At 40.7% G+C, this 13675-nt stretch overlaps 1 protein-coding gene across 4 annotated transcripts in view; it reads left to right on the top strand.

The window, feature by feature from the left end:
• oxsr1b (oxidative stress responsive kinase 1b) overlaps positions 1 to 13675 on the top strand; it is a 35942-nt gene that overhangs the window by 5877 nt on the left and 16390 nt on the right. For all 4 annotated transcript variants that reach the window (XM_068343908.1, XM_068343909.1, XM_068343907.1 and 1 more), the window contains 2 exons: positions 2956 to 3068; positions 7637 to 7745. In XM_068343908.1, the coding sequence (XP_068200009.1) occupies positions 2956 to 3068; positions 7637 to 7745 (222 nt within the window). The remainder of the gene's footprint in view (positions 1 to 2955; positions 3069 to 7636; positions 7746 to 13675) is intronic.

Raw genomic sequence — 13675 nt, 5'->3', positions numbered from 1 at the left:
GAGGAAGCTGGAGAACCCGGAGAGAACCCACACAGACACGGGGAGAACATGCAAAATCCACACAGAGCGGGATTCGAACCCGGAACCACCTTGCTGTGTGGCGACAGCGCTACCCACTGTGCCACCGTGGCACCATTAGAGTGATTTATTTAGTGATTATAATAACAGTGATAGTTCACATTCCTCTGTGTGCACTGTGGTATAATTACCTTTAGTTAGAGACTGAGAAGTATCATTAAGTATTTAATAATCTTGTCGCTTGATTATATTTATATATCTGAGACATGACGTCTCTCCACAGAATAACCCTGAGCTAAGTTTGAACTTGGCAAACATCAAGAGCAACAGATCTGTACTAATCCCAAGTCCCAACTGGCTGGTAGATTGCTCTACCTTCCCTGAACAGCTCTCAGAGCTTTCATGACCTTTGACCTTGCCTCTTAAAAACCCAACAATGCCCCCTTTTTCCATTCCGTCCATACATACATTCAAGCACACACGCTCTCCTCTTATCCAACCAGCCCTGACGACTGGCTGTTTGTTTGTGTGGAGGAATTTACTCTCAGGGGTGTGTAGAGCAACTGGGCTCCCTGTGGTCCAGCCAGCATTGCCTCCCCCAATCACTTGCCATCATCCTAAGGCTTGTTTGGTACTGCTGGTGATGGTGGTGGGAAGGGGCTCATGGATTTATTTAAAGAGATGTTCAGCACTTTAGTTCTAAAGGGTGGCGTGATGGCCATGATTTTTGTTGATGCTGGCTAGCTGAGCAAGGCCAAGGAGGCATAGGCTGTCAGTCAATAGCTGGTATCCATTACTGCTGAAGGAAGAATGGTTTCAGATGCATCCTATCCATGAAGATTAAGTGATTTACTGTTTGTCATGAGCTACAAGGAAATTGTGATTTTATTAGATTATCTTTGAAGCCAAGCGTTTGTGCTCAGATATATTGGATTTTAGGGTAGTTTTTTTTTTTTCATATTGCCTGAAGTGCTAGTTCTGTTAGATATACACTGTTAAATATAAAAGGACTATGTTTGGTGACAACTTCACATTCTAATTAAAATGAGGATATTTTCTTTCTTTTTTTTAATGATCTTTTTTTAAAGCTCCATACACACCTGGCCCAATGAAAGCTCCAAACAATGAGCACCTTGTTAAAATTTGGGCATCGCTAAGATGAGGAAAAGCTTACTGGAAGGCGAACCGACTCACCTCTCACACTTTCGCTCACAAAACCTGTTGCCAGAGGAGAATGTGCTCCCAACATTGCTCAGCATCACATATACCCCAGAGAGTTGGTGGAAGCAACTGCTTTTGTGTGTCTGTGTGTGTGTGTGCGTGCTCATGTAAGAGCATTGAAAGGGTGAGTTAAGTGATTGTAATCTATTCAAGAATAACAGGTGTACCATTCCTGGGGAGGCTTTTTCTCTGACTGTAGAATGTATGTTTCAATCAGAACACAATCTCTGTACTGTAGGCTTTGTATATGAAGATAGGAAGTGTGATGATATAGTCTAACATTGATTTGCCACTGTTGCTTCAAGAGTTTGTGCTATTTACAACAAACCTTGAAAGCCTGGAAATTGACTATGTGTGTCTTATCATGATGTTTCTTCTGAATAGTTAGGTTCCTGGTCAGATGATGTAAAACATGTGAGATTGTATCGCCACTCACCATGAAAATGGCTTCAGCAATCTGGTGGTTTTACCAGATGTCTGTAAAGGATGATAGACTTTAATGTTCTCTCTCTCTCTCTCTCTCTCTCTCTCTCTCTCTCTCTCTCTCTCTCTCTCTCTCTCTCTCTCTCTCTCTCTCTCTCTCTCTCTCTCTCTCTCTCTCTCTCTCTCTCTCTCTCTCTCTCTCTCTCTCTCTCTCTCTCTCTCTCTCTCTCTCTCTCTCTCTCTCTCTCTCTCTCTCTCTCTCTCTCTCTCTCTCTCTCTCTCTCTCTCTCTCTCTCTCTCTCTCTCTCTCTCTCTCTCTCTCTCTCTCTCTCTCTCTCTCTGTGTGTGTTTAGTCCGTGTCTAAGTTCCTTTTTCCATTTTTAACAAGCGTCATCTTCTCACAACAGAAAGCCACTGCTCTGGACTTTATTATTGATTCATGATGGTTAAAGCAGCATAAAGGTGACGTTTTTTTTGTTATTAGAGCTTAAGCCTGCATTTTGTTTTCTTTTTTTACAAATGGAATCTAATTAAATGGATGAATATCTATCCATCCGTATTTTGTCAATCGCATTTGTGTGGTCTGTACCCACTTATCCGACTTCCGAGTCACAGATTTGTTAGAGCCTATCCCATTTGGCTACAGGGAAAATTCAAATTCAAAAAACTATTTCTCCCCAAGGGACAGTTCAAAAGGCAGGGTACACCCCAGATAAGACGCCAGCTTATTGCAGTGCCACATGAAAGACAACCATGCAACTTCAAATTCACACCTACGGACATTTTGTTGCAACCAGTTCACCTAAACTGCATGTTTTGGGAGGTGGGAGAAGAGAACCCACCCAGACTCGGGGCGAACATACAAACTCCACACTGAAAGGAATCAAACATTTTTGCTGTGAGTCACCAGCACAACCCACTGCACACTGTGCCACCCATGAAATAGGAAAATAAATGAAATTTTTAAACGAGGCTGATTTAAGGTCTTAAGGTTGTATGTCCAGGGAAAAAAGGCAGTTTTTGAACCATAAGTATACCTAAACTTCTTGAACTCTCATACTTTGAGCTATTAATAAAAGTTTGTTGTACTTTCTTGCAGTATGCGTTAGTTTTTCACGTGGCAGGATTAAGGAAAGATCTGAACGACGCCCAAGAAGCTGAGGAATGCGATTGTGAATCGAAATGATTGTTTTTTTGTTGTTGTTTTTTTTTTACCAAAGTTGGATTCTACTATTGCCTGAGATGACCAATAATGTAAACGAGGTAATAAATACATCTTCTTATCTATTTTAGGGAGTGGGGCAACGGCAGTGGTCCAAGCAGCCTATTGTATACCACGCAAGGAGAAGGTGGCCATCAAACGGATCAACCTCGAGAAGTGCCAGACAAGTGTGGATGAACTCCTGGTAAGGCAAACACAGCACGACTAACTGAAACTGCTGGATGAAGTTCAACTAGATCAAACATACCAGCAAAACTTAAACGTATGTTTGAATGTTTTTGTGATTTCACAATGGCGGTTCCTGATTGTGTGTTGTTTCAATGGAACATCATTAGTTATCCATCAGTAGTAACTTTTCTGTTGACATAAAAGATCAGGATCATTCACTGAGCAAGAATACAAGAAACGACAATTTCCCTTTCCACGTAGCTTTAGAATGCCCATAGCACTGCACCCTCACTCTGAATCTTTCTGGAAAAACCTGTCTCCTTGTTATTTAACTTTGGAACCTGAACACACATCTTGTCCTGCACCTTAGCTTGTTGAAGGAGTAATGGATCAAACATCCACTGGGGGAAAGTTCACAGCAAACAAAGTTTCAGGCCAGATAGCTAAAAAACTATACTTGGCCACAGTATGTTAAAACAGCTTGTAGATTTACCTGCTAGTCCCACTTTGGGAAAGTATGATGCCGATGGGATTGTCACATTTCTGCACCACTAACTGCAAGCTGCATATGATTTATAGGCACCTTTTAATGAGCTCACTTTTCCTCTGTTATCAAAGGGTGCTATACTTCCCACCAGCACAAGATTACACTTCTTGGAACAACCACAGAATGTTTCTGCGGTCTGTGCCTGTGTATGGAGTTGATCCTACCTCTGCTTTTCATCATTAGTTTTCTCCGAACCCTCCCCCTGATCAGATGTGTGGTGATCAGGTGCTCTTTTGTGGCTTGCTAACATTAGAGGGATTGATTTGGTTTTCTAGTGCCCAAAAATAATTATCACCCAGAAGTAATTGAAAATAACTTGTTTTCATGGAAGATCATGGCTCAGGATTACCCACCCACACCCCACCTCTCTCCTTTCTGGAGGATGAATCACGAGAATGTTGCTCCCGGATTCTGGGAGCAGGCGGTCACATGGAATTCAGCAAGGTCGGATTTCCTGCCTGCGGTCCCCCCCATTCCACAGCTTGACAGTTACCCTTTTAAACGACAAGGAAGTTTTAAATTGAACCCAGATTGAATCTCTTAAAAAAACAGCTTTAGTATGTTCAGTCATACCTGTGAAATTCTTTAATGTAAAGTTGTGTTGAAGCTATTCTTGGCGCTGCATTTGGAGGAACAAGCACTTCTGGAAAAACTCAGATGAGGACTTTTGTTGACATGCATTACAGGACAGCTTGAAGATCCTCTTTCATTATGACACAACTTATGCAATTATTTGTTTTTACTGGTTCATTGAAACGTCAAAAAATGTTACATCTAGTGTAGTAAGTCCGAACTGGGCTAAAGTAAATGTGTTTTCTGCATTAAGATCACATTTTAGTGTGTTTTTCCCCTCAGCTGGCAGCAGCTGGGTGTGTGCGTGCTCACTGCAGAGAGATTGGCTTCTAGTGAGTCTGTTAGGGTTTGACTCGCTGATGGTGACGCAATATTGCTTTCATAGTGGCTTCTCTGTTCATCTGCCATCATTGAGATTCTGTGGCACCAGTTTGTGACCCAGTACTGTAGTCACTTTGTGACAATAGGTCATTTTTTTCTTGCTCAGTTTAAAAGTCCTTAAATACTGCAGAGATAAAGCCCAACATAGAAAACATGGATGGGATTGTTTTATGGAGAATCTTTGCAAGTCACTTAAATGTTTTCAAGGGTTTACTGTTTGTCTTGGATTCTACAGCGTTAACATAGATTTATTGGACTATCACAAGATGGAAAGGTCAGCTGGAGTTTTGGTTATTAAATTAACCAAAATGGCTTCACTCATGTCACATGGATGGCCTGATTTATTTTTTTTGGCGGGTATAATAGGAATTTTTGTCAGCATGTTCCTAGAATATGACGTAAAACATTTCAGACATTATAAAATAATGTTGATTTCTGTGGATAAAGAAAATGTTAATCATCTGAAATTTAGAGCCGTTTGCTTATACTTACTTAGAAGTGATGTTAGTTGATGAGAAAATTGTGATTGAATGGATTAGTTGAAGAAATAAAAGGGAAGTTAGTGTCTTGTGTTTTTCTTCACGAGTTGGATGTGCTTGCGGTACATGTGATGTGGAGACAGAAGTGTTTTACCCATGTCCAACATCAGTGGCCAATGCAAAATATAAGTAATATAAGTAAATTCATACTGAAGTTACATGACGTATATGCAACATAAAGCCTTGTATGATTACTTCTGTTGCAGAGACTACTCAGTGTTTACCAGTTTCGTTTAATTTTGCAAATATCTTTGTTTTTCAGCATTCAGATGTCTCAAACATATTTCGCAAAAGCAAAATTTCCTCATGTCAAAGACTGGAGGTCACAGAGAAGGAAGTTCATATGAATGAGGAGATTTCCACTGCCTTTGCTGCAGCGTAGGTTTAAAATGACCTAATCCCCACAACAAAGAGTCTGATTCACACATTGTCTGCAGGAAAAGATGTGGAAATCTGCCAACTGTCAGAGCACGATATCCTCCCTGTTATCCCATTGTTTTACTATTCTGGGGTTACCCTAGCTGACAGAGTTGCCTTTTGGTGTGCAGAGAATCAACAGCACATGTGTGAAGCCAGTTAGCAGCCAACAGGTTAACATTTTTGTTCTTTTTCAGCCTATCATTTATCAAGAAAAAGAATGGTAACTAAGACAACTCACAGAGCTTGATGTCTGGCCAGTCACACCAGACGTTTCTCGACTACTTTTTTATCAACAGCATTAGTTCAGATGTGTATGTTCATATTTTGAAACTTGCCGCCACTCGTCATGGTCTGCCTACTGTCTTCACAGTTTGTTGCTGTCTCTACAGAGTTGTGGCAATGGCAACATGACATGCATCCTTCTCTACATTACCTTTATTTATCCAATACAGCGCGCCCTCGTTCCACGTGGTTAATGCGTTCCAGGAACCACACGCGATTAACAAATTCCGCGATTGAACAACTATTTCTTATTAATTACAACAATTTAAAAGTTTATGAACCCTCTCCATACTGATATTAAACCACCTTCTATCTGTATTACCTTTTCCCACACTCTTATAAATTGTTTAAAGCACTTTTGTGTCTCACGTAAGCCCGAGACTCACGGAACGGAGCGCACTACCGGATGCCGTCAGCCAATATAATGCGTGTACGGTATCTTGTGACTGCCTACCAAAAATGAGGTGAAGTCGTGAGCGTTGATGAGCGAGGGTGCACTGTATCAGCCCAGCGTGGATTTTACATAGTATGGCGTTGACATCATAAGGAGCACTTCCTTGACTTAGCTGCTAACTGCTAATAGTTGATTTTAAAATTATCAGGATGTCTAACAGTTTACAGGTGCTGATGCAATGTTTTTACTACCTCTGCTGCTAAAATTTTATACAAAATAATGCACTGGAGTAAAGAACATCCCTTTTTTTTATAAGTCTGTGTAAAAAATGACCTCTTGTGGTGCCATGATGTCAACTGCCTGCACTAGGCTCTGTTGGAAGAGGCATCACTGAAAGCCATGGACTCGATATTGATGACTCTACAGCAGAGGCATTCCTTACTGCTGCTAATGCACTTTGTGTAAACGATGCATTTATGTTGATGGGACATCAGGCTTTGATTGCTTTGTTTTTGTTCCACAAGCATCTATTGATTGATTGCCTTTAGCAAACCTTCTCAACTCCAGGTTTTCACAGTTGACAGGCTTGTGGACCATCTGTCTGGGTGCAACATTCAGATAATAGCAGTCTAAAATTTGCTCAATTTCCCCAAAGTCAAAATGCATAGAGATCTATTTACTGTCACAAATAACTCGACATACATGTCTGCCTGCTAAAACAAAAGTTCAACTTCTACAAAACTCTTCTTATGTACCCTTGAAGATTTAGAACTGCTTGCATTACAATCCCAGTACTTTTACAGTTCACTTGAGGAAGACCTTTAAAACAGAAATATCATCAAAGTAATCAGTTTTGAGATACTGTACATTTCTATGCAGCTCCAGTAACAGCATGAGTCATTTGTTAAGTGTTCATTTGTAGTAACAGCAGCGGCCCCAACTCTGAAGTCTTTTTCATAGGAAGCTTGTCTATCCTTAAATGACCTTAGGACTGGTGCTGAAGTGATGGATCAGTCTCCATTGCCAGCATTACCTCAGCCCTCCTCCTTTCCAAACCCACACACAGAAAGGGAGCTGTTCAGCTGTAGAAAGGGCTGAGTTCTGGCTGTTTTTGCTGATGCACAATTCTGGATTATATTTAACTAGCCTATTTATTTTCCAACAACTCATGTTAATAAAATACAGGTTTATTTGCTTTAAAAAAATTTTTAAATACTTTTTTATTGAACCAAAAGACCAATGAGATACCGGACATATATTTTCTTTTTTTGAGGGTTATTATATTACGATCATCAGACTTGCCAACATGTCTAAAAAGGGTTATTTGGTTTCTGTATATTTAAATGCACCTCCATTAATGTCGGGTCAACCCCAGTGATAAATTGAATTGTAATGTTGTTCAGTCCATTTAAGTGTATTCTGTCTTGCATTTTGTTTTCCTTGAACAGAAAGAGATTCATGCCATGAGCCAGTGCCACCACCCCAATATTGTGTCTTACTACACTTCATTTGTGGTAAAAGATGAGCTGTGGCTGGTCATGAAGCTGCTTGGTGGTGGTAAGTGCTTTTTTCCTTCCATTATCTGTCTGATTTACTATTCTTCATTGTCAGTCCTTACGAGACAGAATCCAAATCTCATTGTGTCCATTTCTAATAAAAAAAAAAGTCTTAAATGAACAATTTTCGAGTTACTTTTTAGGTTGATTGTATTTTTTGGCTACATAGTCTAATCTGTTTGGTTCCAGATTTTTTTTTTCTGGACACGGCTGAACCAAATCAAGGCCCAGTGGCGAGTACCGGGCTGCTTTCTGGCGTTGATGCTAGCTGTGATTGTAGGGAATGTGACAATACTGATCCTCATTGTGTCCTGTGTGAGCTGCAGCTCTTTCCAGGCTTTAATTCCATACAGTGCAGGAACTAATGACAGGGAAGAGGTAATAACAGCCCGCATGCTGACGTCATGACACCCATGTGGCTGCTGCTGTAATTAACTAGTGAGAGGAGCATGAGGAGGAGATTACCATGAAGAGAAAGACCTCAAAATGCAATATTTGCATCTGTTTCATGTTGTTTTGTTTCATTTTTCATTGTCATATCAAGCTATGGTGTCTAATAGTGTATCTGGATCAGTTTGTGAGCGCTTCCAGACACAAACAGCATTTAGATGAAGGTATATCGTGCCAAACATTTGACAAGGCTCGAAGAAGTGGGCACCTATAACACGGGAGACAGTCTGAAGTAATGGTCTTCTGTTTATAAAGAGGCAAGAAATGGCTTCACGTCTCTCTCAAACTCCTGTTTCCAGTCTCACACACTTAATTATACAAACACCAGTATACACAGACACATCCACACACACTAACATTTACACTCTGTTCCTGCCCTCCCTTGTGCTCTCCGCCCCCTCCCCTCCCCCTGTTTAAACAGTGTCCCACTGTAATGAATAGTGCCCAGGTGGCATGTCTGGCTCCTGGAAACCCTCTGGTTATGAACCGCTTGGCAGACGCCTCGCAGCTGTACCCAGGGTCACGGCGCCCGCCAAGCGACGCTCGAGAAGGCGGCCAGCCTCACAGCGGGAGCAGACACCACTCGAGATGGATCTTATTCTCTTCATCGTTGCTAAACAGACTACCCTCGATGTTGGGTTTTATTGTGCAGAGTAATTAAATGATTGAAGCGGCGACATCTGCCGTGGAGATGGAGCTAGAATGAGGTCGGGTTTATGGAGCATCGCTCCGCGGAGGCAGAGCGTACCAGCCAAGCTGAAGCCAAACCCTGTCTGCTCCACCAGCTTGGAGTATAAGATACCCCCACCCTCCTGTCTTCAGCTGTTGAAAGACTGACATCTTGATCTGATTTTTTTACAGTTTTTGTTTGTACACTGCTGAATGACGGAGCAGTGGGGTACATTCCTGTGGATCTTCTATCTCAAACAGAAGAATGCTGACCACATTGTTCTAGATCACTGTAATCCAGAGGCTCTTGGTATAAACCTATTGGAGATGGTTATTACAGTACAAAGTGTGGAACCACACATGTTCATGCTACATTTGTTTGGAACAAATTTTACCAATGTCATGCTACACTTGTTTTTGTGATCTTTAGTAACAAAGAAGACACAATCTCAACACAGGAGACTTGAAGACAATTTCAAATGAATCAATTAATTTTCACTCCCAATGATGAAAATCTATCTGATGTCACTTGGGCAGAAATGTTTCTGGGCGAGGTAGTGTTTTACATTTCTACTCTCATTTTGTTGAGTTACGTTTTCCAGCCGCAATCCCTCACTGGCTCTTTCTATAATAGTTTTGGCTCCTTGTTTTTAAATTTATCAAATAACAACACAGTGAGCCAAAAAAGAAATGATAGAAAAAAATGCAGCACTTTGTTTTTTGTAATCATAGTCTTCAGAACTGGAATTGAAATTAAATTGTGAGATCAAATTGTAAGGTGCCTTGATGCTGCCACACCTACTTTTGTGGAGGAGTTACATATGCCACGAGGCTTACATTATCCAACGAGATACAACTCTGGATTCTACCTCTTACTGTAGATTCATTTTGACAGTTCTTTTTCCAGGTTGACTAGTGCCATGAATGGCTGAGTAATTCAACCCTGAATAATAATTGAGGAATGAATCTCAACAGGAGATAATAAAAAAAATACAAAAAATTAATGAAGCACAAGAATCAACAATCATAATAGACTTGGTCTCTGAACAGAGCATTAGATGCTTTGTTATTTAAGTCTCATCCAGTCATCATCCTCTTCTTCTCACAGTCCATGTAGTCTGGGCTCCTGGTCCTGACAGAGTCCTTGTGCCACAACACAACAGCTTTGTTTAGATCAGACTTTTTGATCTCTGGAGATGCTCCAACTGAGGCCGGAACTCGGACTTTCAGAAGTTGTGAAATCGGCTGCGCTCATAGTCACGGATGTTTTCCAGTTTCACGGTTTTAATTCCAATGATAAATGGGTTGTGTCAATGCTTTTCCTTGCCATGCTGGCAACACTCTGCACATGACTGCATCATACCAGTCTCTTGGGACTCCTCTATCTCCAAACCTGACAAAACTTCCTCCTTTAAGGTGTATCTTCACCTTTGTCTTCTTCTTCGTTGCTTTGTTTTCATGTCTCTGCAGTATTTAGATGCCACAAAATACTTGAAAAAAAATATTAACGCTAGCCTACTAGCAGGAGACTGGGCTTAAGCAATAATATTCTTCCTCTAAGATGCAGTTTTATGTATTGTTGGTAGAAACATTTACCCGCCAGTGTGGCAGATACCGACGATTTACCCACACACACGTTTTACCCTCCATTGGTGCTTATTGGGTGTTGGTTTCAGACCCTAATGACACACGAACAACCATTTCATTAGGGAACCGCCGGACACTGAATTCGCATTGGAGAGACATCCACTGTAACCCACGGGCAGAATATGATTCATACCAAAGCAAGCCGAGGATTGCATTCCCAGGAGATTAGTGTGAAGCCTTCACTGACCCACAGCTGCCACTGTGGAGCTTAATCAAATGCCACACAGTGGAATCTGGCTAATTCGGATTGTTTGACGGTTTGAATTTAGCATATGAAAGGACCTCGTCATGTTTGGAGCCATTGAATTTCCCATCATTCCACATCATGATGTGGAACGCATTTTCCAGAATTGTGACAATAAAGTTTGACAGTGACCCCATCATTTGTTACTTTTGAAACCTGTTCATTTGCCCTAGTTTATGATAGAGAGTGACATGGTCTGCCCCAATAAGCCTCTGCTCATCACCTTTTATCACTCCACACCACAGCCCCCCCCCACGCCCTACCAGCTTTGCTTTGTATTCCCACTTAAGCACAGTTGGTAACAGCTCTTCTCCTTTCTCCCTCTACTCCACCCTGTCTCCTTTTCACTGTCTCCTCCTCACTCAATTTCACACCTCCTGGTCTGAACAGGAGAAATGAAGGTCGGTGAATGTGACGTCACTTGATGATGTAGGATTAAGTAGAGCTGTTATTTTAAAATCAATCTTCGATTTATCTAATATCGTGTGGATAACCAGATCAAACCTGCATAGACCATCTCTAAGGACTGCTTGTTTTGTTAATGTGTTCCGTGAAACAAGAAGAAACCACAGAGTGGATCACATGCTGGGTGTAAATACAAACTAGAACCAATGCAGTCGGAGACTGCAACATCCCGCGACACCCTTGAATTAAAAATTTTACCCTGACCTACTTCCATAGGTCAAACATCAAAGCTGGTGCTCTGACCTACTCACACTGACCTTCTCTCTTGGCTTTCTAGCCTATGTGGTTCCTGAGTGTACAAAAGTTGAAATTTGACTGTGACCTACTTTTCTTAAGGTCAAGGTCATCATCTCCTTTTCATCCCCTGTTCCTTTTGTTTTATCTTTCTATCTGCAATGGCTGCGAAGTTATTTGGTGGACAAACGACGAACAAACAAACACATGAACACTAACACTCACAATACCTCACTGCTTTGAAGCAGGATGTACAGTAATTAAATTCGTGAGCTCATGGTACGCAGTAGATGCAGTATTTGTGAACACTAAAAAAAACATCACTCATCAGCATGCATGCATTTCGTCAAGTGTTTTTATTACATCCCGCTTCAAAGCGGTGATGTAATTGTCAGTGTTTGTTCATCTATTTCGTTCGTTCGTTAGTCCACCAAATATCTTCGCAAACGTTGTAGATAGAAAGATTAAAAACAAAAAACACATTATTTGAGTGGCAAAGGGGATGAAAATGAGATGACCATGACCTTGAGAAAACAAGGTCTACCCTACCCTACCCTACTACCCTGAAAGGTCAAAGCTCTGCACTGGTCAAGTACAGTGGTACCTCTACTTACGAATGTCTCTACTTACGAAATTTTCTACTTACGAAACTTCTCAGAAATAAAATATTGCCTCTAGTTACGAAGAAATTTCGACTTACGAAAGATAAAAATACAGTATGGGCTGATACTTGCAGCTCCCACAGGTTCCTGAACGCAACATTCTCATAGCTGCTCTGCCATTGGCTGTTACCTAGTATCTTCTTGGCATCCCATTGGCTAAGAGGGACCTTTGTGTGGAGCTAGATCGGTGTTGGTGCAGGGTCCTCATCATTTGGCCCTCGACCCGTGTGGTGTTCTGATAGTTTTGCCAAATACATTAACTTTTTGAGTATTCGCTATGGACCCTAAGGAAGTGACGGAGAAAAGAGGAAAAGAAAAGACGGAAGAAGAGCTTTTTTGTCCATACTAACAAAGCAAGAGGTAATAGAAAAGCATGAGAAAGGGATGCGTTTGGTTGATCTCGCCAAAGAATATGGCCCTAATGCATCTACAATCGCCACGTTATTAAAACAAAAGGAAGTTTAAGTTTAAGGCATTTCGTGGGTGGTTGGAGAAGTTCAAAAGGAGGACTGGAATTCACTCTGTTGTTCGGCATCGTGAGGCTGGAACGCATGAACCTAGAGGGCACAAAACATGAGGACAGTAGTTAAAAGGTAAATGACTGTCATTTTTATTCTTTATTCTTTGTTTTTTTACGTTATGCACAACTCTCATTTGAGTGATAATCTAATCGTAACATGTATTTGTTACATGTTTTGATGCATTTCTATGCTTTATAAAACATATGTCTGAATTTTTGGGGGCTTGGAAATTTGCATGGAAGGGCATTTGCATGGAAAAACATGTCTCTACTTAACGAAATTTTCTACTTAGGAAATTATTGGTTCCGGAAGAAATTACGTAAGTAGAAGTACCACTGTACTACTTTCAGGGTACCCTGAACTACCCTCTGTGGGATGTTGCAGTCTCTGACTGCCTTGGTTCTTGTTTTTATTTTTACCAACACCTGTTAGTAATGCAGAACCATTGCCAGACAGTGGTACTAACACACCCACAGGATGTTTGAAACCGTGTATTAAAAAAAGGAAACAATGATTAGATTTCACTTTATTATCTGTTATCTGGCAGTAAAATGTGTGTGGTGCTGTGTATAGACACATGCTACATCCATCAAAATATTTTATCAATCTAACACCACTGTACACAATCATTTATGAGCAGACTACCAGAAGAAGTAGGTCGAATTTCCATCGGATGATGTAGAACGCTATCGAAGTTTTCTTGCTTCAAGTCCTTGTTCCTATGGGATTCAAGGGCCATATGTGAAAGTGATTGAATTAGATTTATGAAGATCAGATTGTATCTTCACACATACTTGAAAAGATTTTTGTCACAATAATACAAAAAAGAAAATTGCAGTTAGACTTGTCATAATTTTAATGTGAATGCACCCTTTGTGTGTTCTAATGCACATGTAGTCTGCAATTTCTAATTATTTCTAAAATGCATTATTTATGATCATGATGGAAGATAATACAAAACAGTTGTGGAACAATGGGAAATCTTGTAAATTTTCCTTTTTATTTGAATCTTTTTTATAAATTCAAGCAAAATACTAAA

The sequence above is a fragment of the Antennarius striatus genome, chromosome 20 (genome assembly GCF_040054535.1).
Source record: "Antennarius striatus isolate MH-2024 chromosome 20, ASM4005453v1, whole genome shotgun sequence".
Classification (NCBI taxonomy): domain Eukaryota; kingdom Metazoa; phylum Chordata; class Actinopteri; order Lophiiformes; family Antennariidae; genus Antennarius; species Antennarius striatus.
This window is presented reverse-complemented; position numbering and strand designations above follow the sequence as displayed.